The sequence below is a fragment of the Cucurbita pepo genome, chromosome 1, assembly GCF_057944985.1.
Source record: "Cucurbita pepo subsp. pepo isolate OVF chromosome 1, ASM5794498v1, whole genome shotgun sequence".
NCBI lineage: Eukaryota > Viridiplantae > Streptophyta > Magnoliopsida > Cucurbitales > Cucurbitaceae > Cucurbita > Cucurbita pepo.
The window spans coordinates 17,306,450-17,328,141 of NC_141798.1; the positions used below are offsets into that span (position 1 = coordinate 17,306,450).

General features: G+C 36.6%; 4 protein-coding genes across 4 annotated transcripts; 3 read left to right on the forward strand and 1 right to left on the reverse strand.

Moving 5' to 3' along the window:
- The first annotated feature begins 2,093 nt into the window (after positions 1–2,093).
- On the forward strand, positions 2,094–4,031 carry LOC111808601 (Pentatricopeptide repeat (PPR) superfamily protein). The gene has a single exon (XM_023694693.2). It carries the CDS (start codon positions 2,155–2,157, stop codon positions 3,766–3,768), a length of 1,614 nt encoding a protein of 537 aa, XP_023550461.1. The 5' UTR covers positions 2,094–2,154; the 3' UTR covers positions 3,769–4,031.
- A 4,183-nt stretch (positions 4,032–8,214) lies between these two features.
- On the forward strand, positions 8,215–10,473 carry LOC111805269 (DELLA protein GAI). Its single transcript, XM_023690259.2, has one exon. It carries the CDS (start codon positions 8,406–8,408, stop codon positions 10,245–10,247), a length of 1,842 nt encoding a protein of 613 aa, XP_023546027.1. The 5' UTR covers positions 8,215–8,405; the 3' UTR covers positions 10,248–10,473.
- Positions 10,474–12,764: 2,291 nt separating this feature from the next.
- Positions 12,765–14,030, forward strand: LOC111807456 (polcalcin Che a 3). Its single transcript, XM_023693191.2, has one exon. It carries the CDS (start codon positions 13,606–13,608, stop codon positions 13,858–13,860), a length of 255 nt encoding a protein of 84 aa, XP_023548959.1. The 5' UTR covers positions 12,765–13,605; the 3' UTR covers positions 13,861–14,030.
- Positions 14,031–15,175: 1,145 nt separating this feature from the next.
- LOC111781972 (putative serine/threonine-protein kinase PBL7) lies at positions 15,176–19,132 on the reverse strand. The gene is made up of 6 exons (XM_023662726.2): positions 18,232–19,132; positions 17,884–18,141; positions 17,625–17,800; positions 16,392–16,471; positions 16,138–16,282; positions 15,176–15,757 (listed from the first exon to the last, which is right to left on the reverse strand). The coding sequence occupies exons 1-6, from the start codon at positions 18,950–18,952 to the stop codon at positions 15,401–15,403; spliced, it is 1,737 nt and encodes a 578-aa protein (XP_023518494.1). The 5' UTR covers positions 18,953–19,132; the 3' UTR covers positions 15,176–15,400.
- Positions 19,133–21,692: the final 2,560 nt, after the last annotated feature.

The window sequence follows — 21,692 nt, forward strand, 5'->3', positions numbered from 1 at the left end:
GTCAGATCGATCGGACGGTCAAAAATGGTTACTGGTTTTTTAGATTAAAATTTTTGGTCTTATTACTTTTTTTTTTGTATGATAAAAATATTTTATTTTGGTAACAATTAACTTTAAAAAAATTACAAGAATTAAAATGAAATATTTATATTATTGATTAAAAAAAAAAAAAAAAACTATTGTTGACTGGGTTTGAAGTTAAAAAGGATACAAATTTAATATAAATTGGAGCAGTAAAAAGTAGTTTTTTTGTTTTTACCACAAAATCCACCGGCAAAGGCCGGGGTGTAAAGTATCGGGTTCCGTGCAAGAGCCGTTAGTGACCGTGGAGCCAATAAAAAGGAGGGAAATTTAGTGTTTGTGGACCCCACATCCCAATAAATAAATAATAAAACGAGCTGGTAACATTCTAACGGTCATTTTTACCCCTTTTTACGAGTCCTTTTATTTTTACCACTAATGTCTTAAGCAATATGTAATATTATAATTATTAAAGTACATATTGCCTTTTTTTTTCTATAATTGGAATAAATTAAAATTCTAGTCGTTTTAAGGAATTATTTATGATAATTTTATTATTGGGATTAATTTACAAATTTTGAACCAAATTTATAATTTAATCCATATATTAATCTTACCCAATACTTTTCCTAAATAACTGAAATATTGTAGGTGAAATGGAATCACGTGAAGCAAATCTTAGCAACGTTTGACCAAAACAAGCTTAGAAGCACGAAGTTGAGAATGAAACTATATAGGTACGAATACGCACTGAGAACCCCCTAGATGAAAACCACGCAGTTAAGATGATATGAACCAAGAGAGATGTGAAGAAAATATGGTTGAAATTATCAAAAACTATTTCAATTCATGCCACATCGAACAAGAATGAAGTTTCATGTTATAAATTTTGGGTGAATTACAATTTAGAGTAATTTAGAGTTATTGTATTTCATTAAAGTAATTTAAGACTTTTTAGTTACTTTAGATTACAATTACATAATGGTTAATTATGACCGTATGAATCTTACAACTCTTGGAATGCCTTTAATAGTTTCATTTTGAGACTATATAAAGCCATGTATGTTGTATTTGTAAGTAGACTTGGAAAATATATATATAGTAAAAGAAGCATTTTGTGCTTTTCTTTAGCCAATGACTAAGTTTATTTGCAATTCTACGTAGTTTAGGTTACATGTAGAATCATTCAAGCTCGACATGATCAATATTGCTTGTGGAGCGATTCGAATCTCAAACAAGTGTTCTTGCGTTGAGATATTTGATCAACAAGAATCATTCAAGCTAGAAATGATCGATCTTGCTTGTGGAGTGATTCGAATCTCAAACAATATTCTTGCCTTGAGATATTTGATCAACGAGGTAATCCGAATCTTATTCTCCTTGTATCGATTCCTTATCTTATCATAAGAGTTGCTCTTTAGGATATAACAATAAGAAAGCAAATCAAATAGTAGTAAGAGTGGCTCATTAGGAAATAAATTTTTGACCTCACAAAAAACTAGTTGTAATAACCAAAACCTGATTAATAGATATTGTTTGTTTTGGCCCGTTATATATCGTATTCAGCCTCACAATTTTAAAATGCGTTTGGTTAACAACGATATACAATGGGCTAAAGCAGACAATATTTGTCAACGATGCGAGCTTAAGCTGTTATAAATGGTATCAGAAGTAGACATCGAGCGGTGTACCAACGAGAGCGCTGGCCCTGAAGGGGAGTGGATTGTAAAATCCCACATTGGTTGGAGAGGGGAACAAAATATTCGTTATAATAGTGTGGAAATCTTTCCCTAGAAGACGTGTTTTAAAACCATGAGTTTGACAGTGATACATAATGGACTAAAGTAACAATATCTACTGGTGGTGGCCTCAAGTTGTTACAAATGATATCAGAGTTCACTGGTCAGAGTAAGGCTAGACCCTCTCCATAGTAGACGTGTCGTGAAGTCGTGAGACTAACGATAATACGTAATGGGTCAAAGCAGACAATATCTACTAGCGATGAGGGATGAGCTTTCGATGTTACAATTGTTTAGTCATTGAGCATGGTGGTTACAATGAACACTCTAAACAAATCTAGTGAGCCAAAATCCACTTTAGTATGCTTCAAATTCTCTAGTTTTCTCTAAAATCATGGCATTTCTTCGCCAAAAACTGTCAACATTTATTCTCTCGTCGTCCAAAATTTCCTTCTGTTCATCCATACGAAAACTTAACTCAATTACAGCTGCAGATGAACTCATCAACAACGATGCAATCGTAAATTCAATATGCGATTCATTCACAAGACGCGAAAGCTGGGACACTCTGACTCGAAAATTCGAGACTCTGGAACTAAACGATTCGTTGGTCCAAAAAGTCTTGCTCAAATTCCAGCAGCTTGTTGATGCCAAACGCGCTCTAGGGTTCTTCCACTGGTCGGCCAAGAGGAAGAATTTCAATCATGGGTTTCAATCTTATGGTATTATGATTCATATTCTAGTGAAAGCTCGGTTGGTTATCGATGCTCGAGCTTTGCTCGAATCAATTTTGAAGAAAAATGAAGGTAGCTCTTTCAATTTCTCTATTGTAGATTCTCTATTGGATACTTATGAGGTGACTGATTCATCCCCATTTGTGTTCGATTTATTGATTCAAACTTGTGCTAAATTGAGATTGATTGATTTTGCTTTGAATATGTGTGCCCATTTGGAGGAACGTGGGTTCTCGTTGAGTTTGATAAGTTTCAATACTTTGCTTCATGTTGTGGAAAAATCTGATGAGAATCGTAAGGTTTGGAAGATTTATGAGCAAATGATTAGGAAAAGAGTTTACCCCAATGTGATTACTGTTAGGATCATGATCAATTCGTTGTGTAAGGAAGGTAAATTGCAAGAAATTTCTGATATGTTGAGTAGAATCCATGGCAGTCGTTGCTCTGCTTCTTTGATTGTCAATGGCTGTTTGATTTACAGGATTTTGGAGGAGGGGAGAGTTGAAGATGGTGTAATGTTGTTGAAGAGAATGTTGCAGAAAAACATGATTCTTGACGATATTGCTTATTCATTGATTGTTTATGCTAAACTGAAAATTGGGAATATAAAATCTGCACAGGAAGTGTTTGATGAAATGTCTAAAAGAGGATTTCAGGCAAATTCTTTCATTTATACATTGTTCATTGGCGCCCATTGTAGAGATGGAAGGATTGAAGAAGCTCATTGCTTGATGGAAGAGATGGAAAACATGGGTTTGAAGCCATATCCTGAAACCTTCAATCTTCTCATTGAAGGGTGTAGAGATTCAGAAGAAAGCTTGAGAATGTGTGAGAAAATGTTAGAAAGAGGGTTTGTTCCCAGTTGTTCATCTTTCAATGTGGCAATAGCTAAGATTTGTGAGGAAGGAGATGTGAAAAAGGCTAATGAAATGTTAACCATTTTATTAGATAAAGGGTTCTTGCCTGATGAAACCACTTACACCAATCTAATCATAGGATATGGGAAAATTGGTGAAACTCAGGAGATTCTTAAGCTATATTATGAAATGGATGCTAGATTACTTTCTCCTGGCGTGTCGGTTTTCTTTGCACTGATTGGGAGCTTTTGTCAATCTGGGAGACTGGAAGAAGCAGAGAAATATTTGAAGATTATGAAAGATAGGTCTATACAACCAAGTGTATCTATATATCAAACATTATCCTTGTTCTATTTGAAGAAGGGTAATAGAGCAAAGGCTCTAGAACATTATAATGAGATGATGTTCAATGGATAGAAGCTTTGTTTGTTTCTAAGCATTTGCAGGTTTTTATATGGAATTGACACGTTGATATGATATTCGTTCTCTTCTCTGGCAGAGTACTCGATGTTGAAAGAAGCTTACTCATTCGGAAGGTAAATTGGCGCCTTCTATTTATTTATGCCTATACTTTTACTTGTAAAGCAATCCGAGCTCTTCTGAATTCAATGGTTAGAAGTAAGTTACTGAGTCTTGATTTAGCCTGGCTGTAACAGCCCAGTCTAAATCGTCTTGATTTAGCTTAGCTTTAACAGTCAAAGTCCACTGCTAGTAGATATTGTCCACTTTGGCTCGTTATATATCGTTGTCAGTCACATGGTTTTAAAACGCGTATGCTAGGAGAGGTTTTCGTTTTTCCCTTCAACCAATATGAGATTTCACACTAATCCTTCTACGATAAGAAAGGGCCAATTCGAATGGAACTTTATCTTCAAGAAAACAGTGTTTATGCTTTTTTATGGGCTGTGCTGATTCTTGAGGTTAAGTTTCTGCTTGAAGAAGGGTAATTGAGCAGAAGGTCTAGATGAGATGACGTTCAATGGATAGAAGCTTTATTTGTTTCTAAGCATTTGCAGGTTTTTATATGGAATTGACTCGTTGATACTCGTTCTCTTCTCTCTTCTCTCGTAGAGTACTCTTATGTTTAAAGATGCTTACTCGTTCGAAGGTAATGCACATACTTTTACTTGGAAAGAAATTAGAGCTCTTATGAATTCAGTTGTTAGAAGTTAATTGAGTCTTGATGTAGCCTAGCCATTCTATGATAAGGAATGTGATATGAACCAAGAGACATCCATCATACAATATACTTCAATGAAGATGTGAAGAAAATATTGTTGAAATTATCCAAAGATATTTCAATTCACGTCACATCAAACAAAAATGAAGTTTTATGTTATAAATTTTGGGTAGATTACAATTTAGAGTAATTTAGAGTCATTGTATTTCATTAATATATTTTAAGACTTTTTATTTACTTTAGGTTACAATGGTTAACTATGGTCATTAAGTATGAATGTTACAACTCTTGGAATGCCTTTAATAGTTTCATTTTGAGGCTATATAAAGCCATGTATGTTGTATTTGTAAGTAGACTTGGAAAATATAGCAAAAGAAGCATTTGTGATTTTCTTAAGCCAATGACTAAGTTTCTTTGCAATTCTATGTAGTTTAGGTTGCATGTAGAATCATTCAAGCTCGACATGATCAATCTTGCTTGTGAAGTGATTTGAATCTCAATCAAGTGTTCTTGTCTTGAAATATTTGATCAACAAGAATCATTCAAGCTAGACATGATCGATTTTGCTTGTGGAGTGATTCGAATCTCAAACAATGTTCTTGCCTTGAGATATTCGATCAACAAGGTAATCCGAATCTTACACCCCTTATAGTGATTTTCTCATATCATAAGGGGTCAATTCGAATTGAACTTTATCTTCAAGAAAACAGTGGTCATGCTTTTTTTATTGGATGTTTGTGCTGATTCTTGAGGTTAAGTTTTTGCATTTTTAGTCGGTATATGAATTCCTTCTTATTAGTGTAGCTTGCACGGTCTAGTCAGCCTAATCCAATGAGCACTGGTTGATCTCAACCTCCGGGGATAAGTGTTGACCGACCTCGGCCTCGGGCAGTAGGAACTGTTAGGAATCACGGACCTCAACAATGCTATGATATTGTTCACTTTGAATATAAACTCTCATGGTTTTGTTTTTGGTTTTCCCAAAAGGCCTCATACGAACAAAGGATGTAGTTCTTACTTATAAACTCATGATCAACCCTCCCAACAATCTTCAATAGGAGCTGGTTTCCTTAACCGATTGGTTCCACTTAAATTCTGGTGTTTAATGTTCATCGTCTCCATCTTCATTTAGTTTTGCTTTTCCATATTCTTGCTCATTTTGTTGAATGTGGTGTGAAAGTCTTTCGAGCGAGCCTTTTCTTCTCCAAATAACCTCAACTATTGTTGCCAAAATCTAAAGAATGCAACTCATCTGATCTTCATGTGACAACAATGGTAAAATTTATTTGAGAAAGGGAAGAAGAACGAGGCCTGCAAAACAAAAGAAATATATACACTAATGTGATATTGGCACATGCTCGCTTGAAGGTCAACCTTGACCTCTTCTGTGAGGTTGTTCATGTTAGACGAACACGACTCTCCACAATGGTGACGAACACGACTCCCCACAATAAACCCATGATCATTCCCTAAATTAGCCGATGTGGGACTTTCATCATCCAACAGTTCATAGGGTCAGTCACAACCTCTTGTCGAGGCCAACCACATGTCTTACCTTCTTATTTGTTCCATGATTTGGTCTCCTTACGTGTCAGTCACAACCTCGTGTTAGTCTTTTCTTTATTGGTTTTGCCTAGATCCAATTTTAGCCCAAATAAAAAGTACACCCTTTGATGCATTCTAGAGAATCAAATAAACAACCTACAACAATAAGGTATTAAAAATTAAGTTTAAAACTAATAAAAAATTAATAAAATAGAAAATATTGCCAACAATTTTCTCATCAAATATTTATTTACAACAAAAAAAAAAAAAAAAATTAATCTCCAAAAAAAGATAATATAATATAATTTCATAATTCATAACAAAAAAAATTATGGTTAATAATTACCAAATTTAAAAGGAAAACACCTATAAAATAAACATGAATTTTTATATTATTCCCAAAATTAGAAAATAGATAATAAACTTCCGTTACTAACGGCGTTAAGTTGAGTTTTGTGGAGTCGCGGCGAGTGATGGTTCTGTATCCGATGTTGACGTCTGAATCTACACTTTTTTCCCTTTTAATTTCTTTTTTTTTTCCGGTGGGGTCCACAGAACAATATAATAAAAAATTTAAAAAATAATAATAATACTTCTACTACTAATAATAATTGTTTTTAAATATAGGAATTTTTGTTCAAAGGGTTTCACTTAATATTTTTTTGTAAAATAATTTACAAATAATAATAATAGGTAATTAATTTAAAGAAACTCATAAATTAAAATAAAGGAAGGAATGAAACTTAAAATTTTAATAGTTCACAAAAAAATTAAAAATAATTTTATTTATTTTCATTTATAATTGATACAAAAAATAAAAAGATATAACGTTTATTAATATATTTATAGCAAAATTGGAACAGATATATTAGGTAAAATTTTGAATTTTTAATTAAAATATGTGTACAAGACAAAATATTCTAAAATTATTTATTAAATATGAGTGATATTTTCTAAATATAGAAGTAATTAGTTTTCTCATTTTTTAAAAAAAAAAGTAATTTTTTTTTTCATATTTATTGTGCCAAAAAAAAAAAAAGCCGCGTTGGGAAGGCTTTAGGACGGACGAGGCGCGTGTTAAGCACGAAGTGTGAGGAAAAGTATGATTGGGTTTTGGTAAATGACGTGGCAAGAGTGGAAGTTGACTCTTCATTATTTTCCATGGAGTTGCACATGTGTAACCTGCCTCAATTTACATGTTTCCTCACGCGACCTGTCACTCGGTGCACACCACTTTCTTTTAAATATATATTTGGTTTAATTAATTTAAATATTTCTCTCTTTTCTTTATATGATTTTTTAAAATATATATTCATTTCCCTCGAAATAAACATACATATCAATGATTTATTATCTGACTCGAACATTTTAAAACTAGAATTCGTTGGTATGGCCATTCAAGAAGTCCTTTTAATAATAACTCTCATACAATTCTCGTGAAAACTGGAGAAAATAGAATTCCTCATACACACGTTTAGGTTTAGCCAATTTTTGTGTCAGATCATTTCAATTTAATTTTGAAGAAATAAAATAAAATTATAAGAAAATAAAATATAAAACCTATAAAAAAGAAAAATTTTAGAATAAAAATAAAATAAAGCGCGTGAATAACACGAAGGGGAAGTGAAGGTGGACGAAAATGAAAGAGTAATGTAGAAAGGAAACAGCATTGCATTGGTGGACCCCGCAGTTGCCATCAAAGTTCCCATTAATTTGAAAGCCCTTTTAACACAACCCTTATTATTTTCTTTCCATTTATTATTATTATTTTTAAAACACCTTCCATAAATTTATACTCTTATATAGTTTTATTTATAAATATATATATATATATATATTTTTTCAATTTTGGAAATAAAAAGTATAAAAAACCGTCTGTGTGACGGAGAGTAGGTTATAATCTTCACACATGGTTCATATTTGTTCGATGATAAAAGAATAATCTCTCTATTGGCATGAGGCCTGTAAGCTTAATGTAAACCCATGAGAGCTTATGGTCAAAACAGATAATATAACACGGGAGAGCGGTTAAAGGATATTTACCTTTTCTCCATTTTCCAAAAATTATAAATTAAAAAAGAACAAAATTATAATTCCCCCAAAAAGAGGAAAAAGAAAAAAAAGAGAACTGGCTTCTATTATTATGGCGTCTGTTGTTCCTTATCTCCTACTGTATTTCCTTTTCCTATCATGTTCTCTCTGAAAAAGAAGAGGAAGAAAAAAAAAAGGAAAAAAAAGATCTCAATATTCTGAATACCATTTCCATTTGCATGGTTGAGTTTTGATTTTTCTGTTTTCTCTGCTTGGATTCTTGTTTTGTTCTGTTTAGATGAAGATGAAGATGAAGAGGGAGCTTGAGGATGATAGATCTACTGGTGGTGGTGTTTACGGCGGCGGAAGGCAGGGGGTTGGGAAAGGGGAGTGTTCTTCAGTGTTGAGTGGGAAAGTGAAGATGTGGGAGGAGGAGGAGGAGCAAGAGGTCGGCGGCGGAGGAATGGATGAGTTGCTTGCTGTTTTGGGCTATAAGGTTAGAGCGTCGGACATGGCGGATGTGGCGCAGAAGATGGAGCAACTGGAGATGGTGATGGGATCTGTTAAGGAAGATGGGATTTCTCATCTGGCTTCTGATACTGTTCATTATAATCCTTCTGATCTCTCTGCTTGGATTCAAAATATGCTCTCTGAATTCAATAATACACCCAACCATTTCAACTCTTCTTCTATTTCTACTCCTCCTCCTCAATCTTCTCAATATTCCAATCCTCACTCACGGATTCAATCCAGGCCTTCGCGGTTGTACGACGACGATTCTGAGTACGATCTCAGCGCCATTCCTGGCGTAGCGGTTTTTCCCTCCAAAGATTCCTCAACAGAAATCGAAACTAATTCTCGCAAGCGAGTGAAAATTGAAGGAGAGAGTTCGGTGAATTTGTTGCCGCCATCGCCACCGTTTGTTGCTGCTGCGGCAGCGGCCGGGATTGTCTCTGAACCTTCTCGGCCGGTGGTGGTTGTGGAGGAGGGCTCGCAAGACGCAGGGATTCAACTCGTTCACACTCTAATGGCCTGCGCCGAGGCCGTGCAGCAAGAGAACATGAAGATCGCTGAGGCATTGGTGAAGCACATCGGATTACTAGCGGTATCGCAAGCCGGAGCGATGAGGAAAGTCGCGACGTATTTTGCCGAAGCCCTAGCTCGTCGGATTTACAGAATCTACTCTCCTCAAGACGGATTTTACTCTTCATACGCCGATATCCTCCAGATGCACTTTTACGAGACCTGTCCGTATCTGAAATTCGCGCATTTCACTGCGAATCAAGCGATTCTCGAAGCATTCGCGTCGGCATCGAGAGTTCATGTCATCGATTTCAGTCTCAATCAAGGTATGCAATGGCCGGCGCTGATGCAAGCGCTCGCATTACGGCCAGGAGGTCCGCCGACGTTTCGATTGACTGGAATCGGCCCGCCGAAGCAAGGTAATACAGCCGATTCGTTGCAGCAAGTCGGTTGGAAGTTAGCACAGATGGCGGAGGCCATTGGTGTGGAGTTTGAGTTCAATCAAATCGTGTGTAGTAACCTAGCTAATCTCAATCCGGCGGCACTGGAGATTCGGCCGCCGGCGGTGGAGGCTGTGGCGGTGAATTCGGTGTTCGATCTCCACCGGTTACTGGCTCGGCCTGGAGCGATCGAGAAGGTTTTGGGATCGATAAAAGCAACGAAGCCGAAGATCGTGACGATTGTAGAACAAGAAGCAAACCACAACGGGAGGGTTTTCATGGACCGGTTCACCGAGGCGTTACATTATTACTCAAACATGTTTGACTCGCTCGAGGTTTCCTCGACCGGGTTTGAACCGGCAAGTGAGGACGTATTGTTGTCTGAAGTTTATTTAGGAAGGCAGATTTGTAATGTGGTGGCTTGTGAAGGACCAGACCGAGTCGAACGGCACGAGTCGTTAACTCATTGGCGAACTCGGATGGAATCAGCTGGGTTCAACCCGGTTCATCTCGGTTCGAACGCGTTTAAGCAAGCTAGCATGCTTTTGGCCCTCTTTGCTGGAGGAGAGGGGTACAGAGTGGAAGAGAATAATGGGTGTTTGATGCTTGGCTGGCACACTCAACCGTTGATCGCCACGTCAGCTTGGCAGCTCGACGCCGATGAGTCGACCCAGTGAGTTCGTGGCCGTGGCTCGTTCTCGGGTTCTTTTTTTTTTCTTTTTTTTTTTTCTGCCTTTGTATTTGAAGGGTGGATTAATGACTATATTTTTGGGGGTTGCCTTCTTGCAATAAATATGGTGAGCCTTAATTCTTCAAGAAATGTAAGAAATTATGAAAGTATTTTCCTAAGTGTGCCATTCCTCTTTGATTTAATTTTAATTTGAATGTTATTGGTTGATTGGATATTATTTGTTTATGAAATTTAAATTATAGTTTCATAGTTTAAGATTGTGATATTTGAAAACTTTATGTTATATGCGTATTTAAATTATACAAAATAAATTAATAAATGCATTGTCTGTCCTAAGCCATGCGGTCTGGATGCTATTTATTTCCTTCTTGATTTTTCACAAATCAATCGATTCTCCACAATGGTATGATATTGTTCACTTTGAGTATAAGCTCTCATGACTTTGCTTAGTCGAGGTGGGACTTTTATCCAACACATAGGATACCCAAGATGCACCTTCTTTCTCGATGGCTCAATTATAGGAATGTCATGGTTAAACGTGTTTTGCCTCGAACAATTCTATGTTGGATAATCTCTTGGAAATTTTACTAGAATACATGTGAGTGAGGACAAATGATGCTGAAAGGACGTGTGTTGGTATGTGGGGATAGTTTTCGCTCCTAGAAGCAAGAAGTAGGTAACTTAATGTAATGACTTTGGAGAATTTAATGTACCAATCTCGAGAATAAAGGCTTAAATTTTAGTCATCCTATCTTTAAGATTGCTTTCAGTCGAATGTGGTATTGATTTATTCACGTAATCCTCATTTACTTAGATATCACATATGACCTCAAAACAACCGTAAAGGTAAAGCAACGAGCACATAATTCGGCATCCTTTCAAATCATTATTAGGTGTTCAACCTTTTTGCAATCTTGAAGTTAAATCTCTTTTTGCAAAGCATAAAGTTGGTTGGTAATGAAATGATGAGAAGAAGTAGAGGCATGGGTTTGAAGAGGATTAAGCGTTAATACCCATTTCCCATGAAATTAATATCATTCATTCATCCAATTAACCCCATAGATATCATAATTAAAAGAGTTTGAAAAGACTTTAGATTAGATCAATAATAATTCCCTATTATTTCATTTTTCTTCCTTTTTTTTCTTTCGGTAGTTGACGGGTTTTGTCATGTCATCGTCACATTATCCATTCTTCACTGTATTACTTTTCACCCACAAACGCCTCCTCTTAATCGAGGCTCGACTTCTTTTCTTTTGAAGTTATGTTTAGGGCATGACTCTGATACCATGTTAGATGAACACGACTCTCCACAATGGTATGATATTGTCCACTTTGAGCCTAAACTCTCATGGCTTTGCTTCGGGCTTCCCAAAATGCCTCATAGCCGACGTGAGACCTTCATCATCCAACAAGATCTTCACATGATTGACTTGTTTTCTGAATTACAATAACTGTCATGCTGTCAAAAGAGTGTGAAAAGTTACTATAAATATTTTTATTTTTAAGAACTATTGTGAGGAAAGTTAAAATTCGATGATTTTCAAACATATGAACGGTAAAAATACTATATATATATATATATATTCACTCTTGGATTTTTTTTGGGTCATTTTATACTGGGTTATCATTGAGGACTTTTTGCTGTATTTTTAAACCATTTCAAAAATCTACGTTTATTGAAAGAAATACTTTTTATATAAGAAACAATAACAATAAATATCTGTTTAGGTAGCCGTTAATATCATACGTGTAATATGAGCTGTTTTATTCTTCTCGTTATATGGTTGAAGATTAAAGTTGTTCATAAAGGAAAAAGTTGAAATCTAATCGAGGAAGAAATAAAGAAAAAAAGGAGTTGGAAGAATATTAGAGTTTTAGGTATAAATTAATCGAAGGTCCCTCGGAAATATGATTACTTTTATTTTTGGTATACGCTTTTGGTGTAGCTATTTTAAATAATATATCCAAACTTATTCATTTGGGTACTCGTTTATACTCATTACGTGTACTGATGTATATAAAGAGATATGTGATAGATACTTCGGAATATGAACTTGACATCATGACGGATAAAAGTATTCTAAATTTTATTCTTTATATCTTTAGGGTCTCTTTTTTCTTCATCTTTAAGCAACGTCTAGTTGAAAGTGTTTAGCGTTTTTGCTTAGTTTATATAAAGATAGAGAGAAAGAAAGTGAAGATCAGTTGAAAGGTGTGTGACGTTTGTTTAGAATTTGATGGATCGATATGACAAGTTATCTTGTGAGTGTGCGATCAACGGTCGAGTGTGAGTGTGCCAAATGTATGGTCATGTTTGTCCAAGGTGTGCTGTCCATGGTCGGATGCTCGTTCCAAACCCCTTTTTACATGCTTATCTTACGGTCTTTACAATTTCATGATGTGTTGATGTGTGTATGACCGTCCACCAAAATCATGTCTAACCGAATATGACTAAAATGACCTAAAATTTTAGTATAGGAGATATGACTAGTTGTCTCCTCTTCCTATTCGAGTTATATGATATCAAAGTTTTCTAAAATATTTCTCTAAAATGTGACCGGAGGCTCGAGCACAAGTGGTTAGGGTTAGAACAACCCAAGAGTGTAGGGTGCATTCAAACCTAGATGAACTGGGACGAACCCTAACGATTTCATCCGAGTTCGCCAGAGCCACTGGATCAAGATCAAATACTGGGAGTTCGCCGCCGCTGGCTGAATCTCAAGATAAGCCAGATTACTACACTCGATGTGATTGAACTCGATGTCTACATCAATGTCTCCGCCATCTGCGCTAATCTCCTACCGACTTGCTCAAAGAATCGGCCGGATTACCTGGCCGCGGCTGGCCGATTCCAGTCAATCGAAACGCCGGTGAAGAAACTCCAGGCCGTAATGCGAGCGCTTGCATCAGTGCCGGCGACTGTATACCTTGATTGCCGCCGCAGCAACAAACGGCGGAAACAACTTCACCGAGCTCTCTCCTTCAATTTCGAGTTCTGTTGAAAAATCTCTGGAAGGAAAGACCGCCACGCCAGGGCTGGATCAAATCCGTAAGTACGATTTAGAATATTGAGATGATTGAGGAGGAATATTAATTGCGAGTTCTACATTTCTTTTTCCACGGTGATTTGGAATGTTTCTGTGATGATAAAATCATAATTTAGGCAAAATTCGTTGCAAGTTCTTCATTCTTTTGGCCATCTGAACTCTATGATCCGACATTTGAGGATCACCTTAATCTCCATAAACTCTGCTCTTTATATAACTCACCATCTTCTTCAAACTTCTCTCTGTCTCCACTCACCAAATCCTCAAACCACAAAGCTTTTTTGATACATCATAATGTCTGATGATGCTCAAGACAAAGTTGACCGTGACCGTATTTTCAAGCGTTTTGATACCAATGGCGACGGTAAGATCTCTTCAACCGAGCTCGGGGAATCATTGAAAACACTTGGCTCTGTTACCAACGACGAAGTTCATCGGATGATGGCCGAGATCGATACTGATGGCGACGGGTTCATTTCGTATGAAGAATTCACAAATTTCGCCCTTGCCAACCGTGGATTAGTGAAGGATGTTGCAAAGATTTTCTAGATAATGTTTTTATACGCTTGTTTTTGTTTGTTTGAGTTCTTGTTCTGTTTATGTTTGTTTCTTCTTCTTTTTCTTTTTCTTAAAAATGTATCTTTCTTGTCGTTCTTGATTTGGAACATTTTGCATTATGGAAATATTGTTTGGGATGTTAAGCTGCAAACTTCTTTGAATCTGTCTCAACCAACCACTTCTTGACGATAATTCATCCAAAACCTATCATGTTTGAGCTTGAAAATCTTAATTGTATAAGGTAACATTCTATACAAGTTTAGTTTAGATTTGTATAACTTGCTTTTGACCATTTGTAACGTCCAAGCTTATCACTAGTACATGTTTCCACACCTTTTTATGAATGTTTCATTCCCTTTTCCGTGAGATCTCATTATCCACGGCCCGTTGGGGACGTTGGCACACTACTTGTTGGGGACGATGGGCTCTGATACCAATTGTAACATGTTTGGCCTGTTACGTATAGCCCTCGGGTTCGGCCTGTTACGTATAGCCATTGGGTCGGGTTCGGCCTGTTACGTATAGCTATTGGGTTCGCCCTGTTACGTATAGCTATTGGGTCAGGTTCGCCCTGTTACGTATAGCCATCGGGTTCGACTTGTTACGTATAGTCATCGAATTCGGCCTGTTATGTATAGCCATCAGGTTCATAGTTGGGGACGATGGTACACTGCCGTTGGGGACGATGGTACACTGCCGTTGGAGACGATGGTACACTGATACCAAGTGTAACAGTCGGCATGTTACGTATAGCCGTATAGCCATCAGGTTCGACCTGTTACGTATAGTCGTATAGCCATCAGGTTCGGCCTGTTACGTATGGCAGTCCGACCTGTTACGTATAGCCATCAGGTTCAACCTATCACGTATAGCCATCAGGTTCAACCTATCACGTATAGCCATCAGGTTCAACCTATCACGTATAGCCATCAGGTTCGGCCTGTTACGTATAGCGGTATAGCCATCAGGTTCAACCTGTTACGTATAGCCATCAGGTTCAACCTATTACGAATAGCCATCAGGTTCACAGTTTTTAAATGTCTTAAGGAATGGTGCATACCAATTGTAACAGCCCTACCATCAGGTTCATAGTTTTTAAATGTTTCAAGGTGTGGTGATACCAATTGTAACAGCCAAAACCCATTGCTAATAGATATTGGTTGTCAGGTTTGACCCATTATGTGTCCATCATTTGCCTTCAACCTCGTTCCCTCTCTATCAAATACATTTCTAGTTTATATAACACGAGTTTTTGTAGTTCAAGAGTCAATCTACTAAATATAAAACTTTAGATTTCTCTAACATATAGCATAAAACATGAATTTTTCAATGAAGATTAATAATATTTCCTCCATGAAAAATGGGGAAAAATACATGGAAGTGTTGTACAAAATCAGCCTATTTACAGTCTCACCACTCTTTCAATACTCTAATCTTAATGGTTCACCCAACTACACAGATCTACAAAGCAATCAAAGTCAAGAAAACCACTCCTTATTTCAGTACCTCATCCCATGTTTCTGTAACCTTTTTAACGACAGAAAACGTAATCATCTTGTTCGAACTCGGTTAGTCCTGCCATGGCCAACGCCAAATGACCCGTCATCATCTCGCTGTTCGTATTTTGAAACTGAGAATAGCTATCAGTCACACATCCATGCCCCAAGAAACCTGACCTCTTTGATCTGGAGGGCATAGGCTGTTCTTCACCTTTCAATATTGCAATGATCTCTAAGATCCCGGGCCTGCGCGATTCTTCACTCGTAATGCAGGCAGCAGCAGCTTCCATCATTTGAATTATTTGATTCGAATTCTTCGTCGTGCATGCTACCAGTGGATCGAGCAGCTCGGTAATTGCTGCTTTCCCTTTCTGCAATAATGGCTTTGCCTGAACGAAAATATGAAGTTTTTTGAAGTTATGAGGACAATTACAACATCTACTATAGACTGCACCGATGAACGGTTTCATGGAGTACAGTTCGATATATGAATCACATTATATCAACTTGGATGCGAGATCGGGAACTCCTATAATAGTTAGCGGTACAAAGGTGGTTCTGTTTATGCTTCAGACGATTTGGCTAATTATATGATACTAGAATATTCGAAGCGGAGACGAAAGGCAAACCTATAGAGAGACCTGTTTTAGCTCGTTTACAAAGGTAACTGACGAGCATAGTCATGTTCTATTACATATGAGTTTGTGCAGAACAGAATCACTAGTCCAACAAAAGTAGATGAAATTATTAGAGTGATATAATGACTTACCCATAGAACCAAGTTCTCCTCTCCACGTGTTCTTGCTTCGATCGGTTTCCTGCCCGTTACGAGTTCCAATAACACGACTCCTAGAGCATAGACGTCTGTTTTATCTGATACTTTCCCGTGCTGGAAATACTCTGGAGCTAGGTAACTAGAAATAAGATCGAAAATTGTAAATCGAAAAGGAACACGAACGTGGAAGGCGAGAGATTCTCGTCGTCCTTCCCCTACGTTAGAATATCTCAAGAATGAGTTCATACCCAAATGTTCCTTTGACAGTTTTGCAAAGGAAAGGCACGAATGGAGCAGAAGTCCATGTTGCTAACCCAAAATCACATAACTGCAAGCAATTGATGAATAAGAACAAAGGTTAACATTTGGTAATTAGACTTATTTGAAGAGATCATTTAGATTATCTTCGAGTGTTGACTTGATTCGTTTCTTTCTATGTAAGAACACAGGCTCACCGCTAGCAGATATTGTCCCTTTTTGGCTTTCCCTCAATGTTTTAAAAAGCGTTTGTTAGGGAGAGGTTTTCACACCCTTACAAGGAATGTTTCGTTCTCCTCTCCAACCGATGTAGGATCTCACAATCCACCCCCTTGGGGGCCAGGGTCTGCTATGATGCCACTTGTAATAGTCCAAGCCCCCCGCTAGCAGACATTGTCCGCTTTGGCACGTTACGTATTGTCGTCAGCTTCACGGTTTTGTTTCCACACCCTTATAAGGAATGCTTCGTTCTCCTCTCCAATTGATTTGGGATCTCACAATCCACCCCTGGAGGGCCCTGCGTCCTCGCTGGCACACCGGACGATATCTAGCTTTGATACCACTTGTAACAGTCCAAGCCCCCTGCTAGCAGACATTGTCCGCTTTGGCCCGTTACGTATCATCGTCAGCCTCACGGTTTTGTTTCCACACCCTTATAAGGAATGCTTCGTTCTCCTCTCCAACCGATGTGGGATCTCACAATCCACCCCCCTGGAGGGCCCAGCATCCTCGTTGGCACACCGCCCGATATCTGGCTCTAATACCACTTTAACAGTCCAAGCCCCCCACTAGTAGACATTGTCCGTTTTGACCCGTTACGTATCGTCGTCAGCATCACGGTTTTAAACGTGTCTACTAGGGAGAGGTTTCCACATCCTTATAAGGAATGTTTCATTCTCCTCTCCAACCAATATGGGATCTCACAATCCACCCCCTTGGAGGCAGGCACACCGCCCATTGTCTGCTCTAATGCTACTTGTAACAATCCAAGCTCCTCCGCTAACAAACATTGTCCGCTTTGGCCCGTTACATATCGTCATCAGCCTCACGGTGTTAAAACGCGTCTACTAGGGAGAGGTTTCCACACCCTTAAAAGGAATGCTTCGTTCTCCTCTCCAACCGACGTGGGATCTCACACTCTATTTCCCTACCCTATCTCTTTCCTTCGTTGCACATCAAACAACCAAACGAATATCGAAACAAAATCAACAAAATTCTTTCACCTTTGGCATTTTCTTGGATGAAAGAAGGATATTTGAAGGCTTAATGTCTCTATGAACCACACATCTTTCAGTCCCATTGTGAAGATATGCCACAGCCTCAGCAATTCCAATACCAATCTTGAATCTCACCGACCAAGGAAGTGACAAGCCACCCCTCATTCCCCTCTTCTTCTTATCTGCAATGGCTATCCTATTAGAATCTCAAAAACAACTCACTAAATTTCAAAGCAATCAAGAACACAAGAACAAGAACTCATACCATGCAAATGTCTTTCTAAACTTCCACCAGAAACATATTTATAAACCAAAAACAAACCCTCTTCTGGATCTATGCAGAATCCAACAAGAGGAACTATAAATGGATTCTGAAGAGAGCTAGCAATCATCAACTCTCTGCAGAATGCCTTCGTTGATTCTTTATCTTCCTTGTCTAAACGTTTGATTGCCACAGAAGTTCTCAAAAACCCAACCCTCCCTCTGAACACGCAGCTCAATGCCCCTCTTCCAAGAACTCTGCCTACCACATTCAACAACATTGAAGAAACTTCAATATTACATAACAAAATTTTGGTTCAAAAACGAAAAGGGTCATTGATTTTGAGAGTACCTGTTGAGAAATTACGTGTTGCAGAAAGAATTTCCCGGAAGCTGAATCTAATCAAGGTATGAGCCACAGGGGAAATGCTCTTTTCAAGAGATTCAATCCTCCGCCATTTTAATTCTTTGTTGAGAGCTTCAGCCATCATTCCATTATCTAAATTCACCATCAAAACAGTCGCCGGAGGTGTAGAAGAAGGGATGTTCATAGTTTCAAGCTCAATCTGAGAGCAAAAACTAAACCGAAAAGATGAATGAACCGACTGAGGATCAGAATTAAACAACTCCCCACCGCAACCACCAGATTCCGCAAGCAACCATGCGTTATTATGCTCTAGATTCTCGTTGTTCCCTTCCACATTAGGGTGTTCATCATCTTGAATCCCCTGATTCTTGCGGCGAAAACGAGCAGGAGAAAGAATACACGCAAACCCACGTTCCCAAATCATTTTTCTCAAAAGGGTTCTAATGTTTACCTCATTATACTGACAATGGTGATGATCTAACATAAGAGGGGATTCCCTTGGGTTAGAACAAGTACAAAGGGAGAAACCCATTTTGAAGCAGATCTCAAAGAAATCACAGAAATCGAAAAAAACCCAAAAAATAAAGAACACAAAATCACAGATTCCCACAAAGAGAAGTGCAAAAAGAGATAGAAAAGTGGAAAGAATTGAAGCCTGCTTTAGCTTTGCTTCAATGGTGGGAGGAGAATATGAACTGATGAACATTAATCAAAGAAATGGAAGAATGAATTGCAGCCATCGTTTAGACCCCTCTTGGAATTGGTGAATATGGGGTAGCTCACTTGCTTTACCTTCAAAATGGAATCAAATTTCATATCAAACCAGAGGGCTCATGGTTCTTATGCGTGCGCGCGCCTCCGGGAGAACAAGAGATTGAATAACAAAAGGCTAATTCAACACGAATAAATACAAGAACATGAACCAATTAAAGGAACCAAACTAACAATAGTTAATTACAAATAAAGATTCCATCTCCTGATCTCTTAGTGTAAGATATATACCATAATTAATGGGTATAATTATAGGTAAGTTAAGATTTATATTGGTTTCAACTAGACCGTGTGATATTGTTTATTATTTTGGTTAAAATATAAGTTTGATCCGAGTGATGAACTTTTAATTTTGTTTCTTGTAGAGTTACGTCCTTAATTTTATTAGTTTGACACCAACAACATCATATAGCTAATTTTAACGGGATTCAACTAGTTAAGATATATATTTATTTTTTAATACAAAAAAACGTGAAATACGACCGTTTAAACCTAAATACAAATACATTTTTTAAAAAATTGATCTTTTTTAACATTTTTTTTTGTTTACGTCGATAAATTTTTATTCCAAACTTATAATTATATCATAATTAGCGACTAAGTCGAACAACTTTACTAGTGGAACAAGTTAATGACTAATGATAATACACTTTTTACTTTTTTTACTTTTTTATTATTATTTTTTTTTTTCACAAAGATGAACCAAATCTAAAGGGAAAGAGATTCCAAATTAAAACAAAAATAATAGTGAATATTCCATTTTAAAAACAAAATAAAATTATAACAAAGATATTAAATAAACTCGAACACTCAAGAAATCTGTCGGATAAACAGATTCACATCTCTTATAATCAACACAGTCTTATATTCTTTTTTTATTTTTTTATTTTAAATTTTATTCAATAACTTCAACTAAATTTTAAATGATATTTATATGATTTGAGCTCGATTCAGTTCAAGATATTTTTTTTAACATAATCTAATTAATTAAACAACGTTTTTTTTAAAACTAATAAACCTAACCCAAATGGACTATAAAATATTTATTAGATAATCTAATTAATTATGTAATTTATTTAGTTGATAGTTTAGGGATTCATTAGATATTTTTTAAGGTTCGATACAATTTTAATAATTAAAATTTTTTATTTTTATAGAATTTTTAAAAATAACAGTCAGAGATGAATATAGACGTATAGTTTGAATTTAAAAGTATTCGAATACATGTTACTAATAAAGTGAGATTCCGATATTAATATTTTGTAACGTGTTACGTATCGGTCTCCTTCCTCCCTTACTTCATGTTTAGACTTTAGCCAAATAATTCATTAAAATAATTTCATGTCCCCTTCATGCATAGACTTTGGCTACATACAATAAACAAAAATCTAATAACATATGTACAAAAGTTTGGTTCATATAATTGAATTATTTATTTTATGATATGTCCTCTCGGTTGTTCAATTTTTAAGATATAATTTTATTAGTTTATCTGCATGTGGCTCGTTTGTGCTTTCTAAGACGTAGCCAGGAAGGACAAAGTTGTTTGTTTTCATATCAAGTTTCGATTCGTATTTTTAAAATTAAGTTGACCTAACAAAGAAAGAGAGTGTCAAGGTTCGGGATTGTTAAGAAGACCTTAAGGAAAAAAAACTTCAACCCTGCTACTTATTTACCGCTTACTCAATGATTATACATAGTAAAATTATATATGGTAAATGACATATAAAGTCAATGATTATATATAGTAAAAGACTACGGTTATATATGTTGAAGTTATATACAGTCAATTGAACCATATATATCATTGACACTTTATGCAGTCTCTTATGTGCATGTCTGAAGTCATCAATATAAACCTTTAGCCAATATTTCTGTTTTCACTTTCTTTGTACGGTTCTTTGTGTTCATCTAAATCAAGTATGTGCGTTGCTGTGCAATCCTAACACTATTCTCTATCACTAACACAAAGAAAAGTAGGTCAGAACACAGTTTTTATTGTACGAGGTATTTTAGAGAAACTAAAAGTAAAGTCACGAGAGGTTATACTCAAAGTGAACCGTATCATATTAACGAAGAAGGTTGTTGTTCTTAAAAGTGGGACCGAACGAACGAGTAATTGATTGTTAGGTAAAGGTTAGCTAATGTGATAATGATGGGTATTAAAGAATAAATGTTTTGAAGGCATTTGTGTTGGAGCATGTGATCTAAATCGCCCACTTCCATTGACCGGAATCAGATTCCATTCCCCCCATTTGGTCTGTCGGTGATGAAAAAAAATTAAAATACCATTAATAAGTTTTTAATAAATATTTAGTTTCGATTGAATCTGCATCCGTTACAACATGGTCACGTTACTTATTTATCGCTTCTTAAGAGTGAAAACTATCTTCATAGACCAACACGAGTATTTTCAGCATGTTTTGTCTTTAGTCACGTGTATTTTAGGAAAATTCCTTAGAGGTCACATAACCATGGAGTTTCTATGATTGAGCTACCGAAAAAGAAGATGAATCTTGTTGGTATAAGTACAATTCTTTCGAGTATTTCTTAGTGATAAAGCAACCCTAATCCTCAGCCCAACGATCCAAGCTTTTGTTGAAGCAAGAAGAACTCTTGAATCTAAGTAATTAACACCTCCTTATACGAAATTTAGATCAACCAAGAGAGGCTAG

Excerpts from the sequence above, each read along its gene's own strand:
- LOC111807456 (XM_023693191.2), top strand. The coding sequence starts at position 13,606 with ATGTCTGATGATGCTCAAGACAAAGTTGACCGTGACCGTATTTTCAAG.
- LOC111808601 (XM_023694693.2), top strand. The coding sequence starts at position 2,155 with ATGGCATTTCTTCGCCAAAAACTGTCAACATTTATTCTCTCGTCGTCC.
- LOC111781972 (XM_023662726.2), bottom strand. The coding sequence starts at position 18,952 with ATGTTCATCAGTTCATATTCTCCTCCCACCATTGAAGCAAAGCTAAAG. Across the intron at positions 18,142-18,231 it reads AACACGTAATTTCTCAACAG|GCAGAGTTCTTGGAAGAGGG; the intron begins GTACTCTCAAAA and ends TGAATGTGGTAG. Across the intron at positions 17,801-17,883 it reads TTTAGAAAGACATTTGCATG|ATAAGAAGAAGAGGGGAATG; the intron begins GTATGAGTTCTT and ends TAGCCATTGCAG.
- LOC111805269 (XM_023690259.2), top strand. The coding sequence starts at position 8,406 with ATGAAGATGAAGATGAAGAGGGAGCTTGAGGATGATAGATCTACTGGT.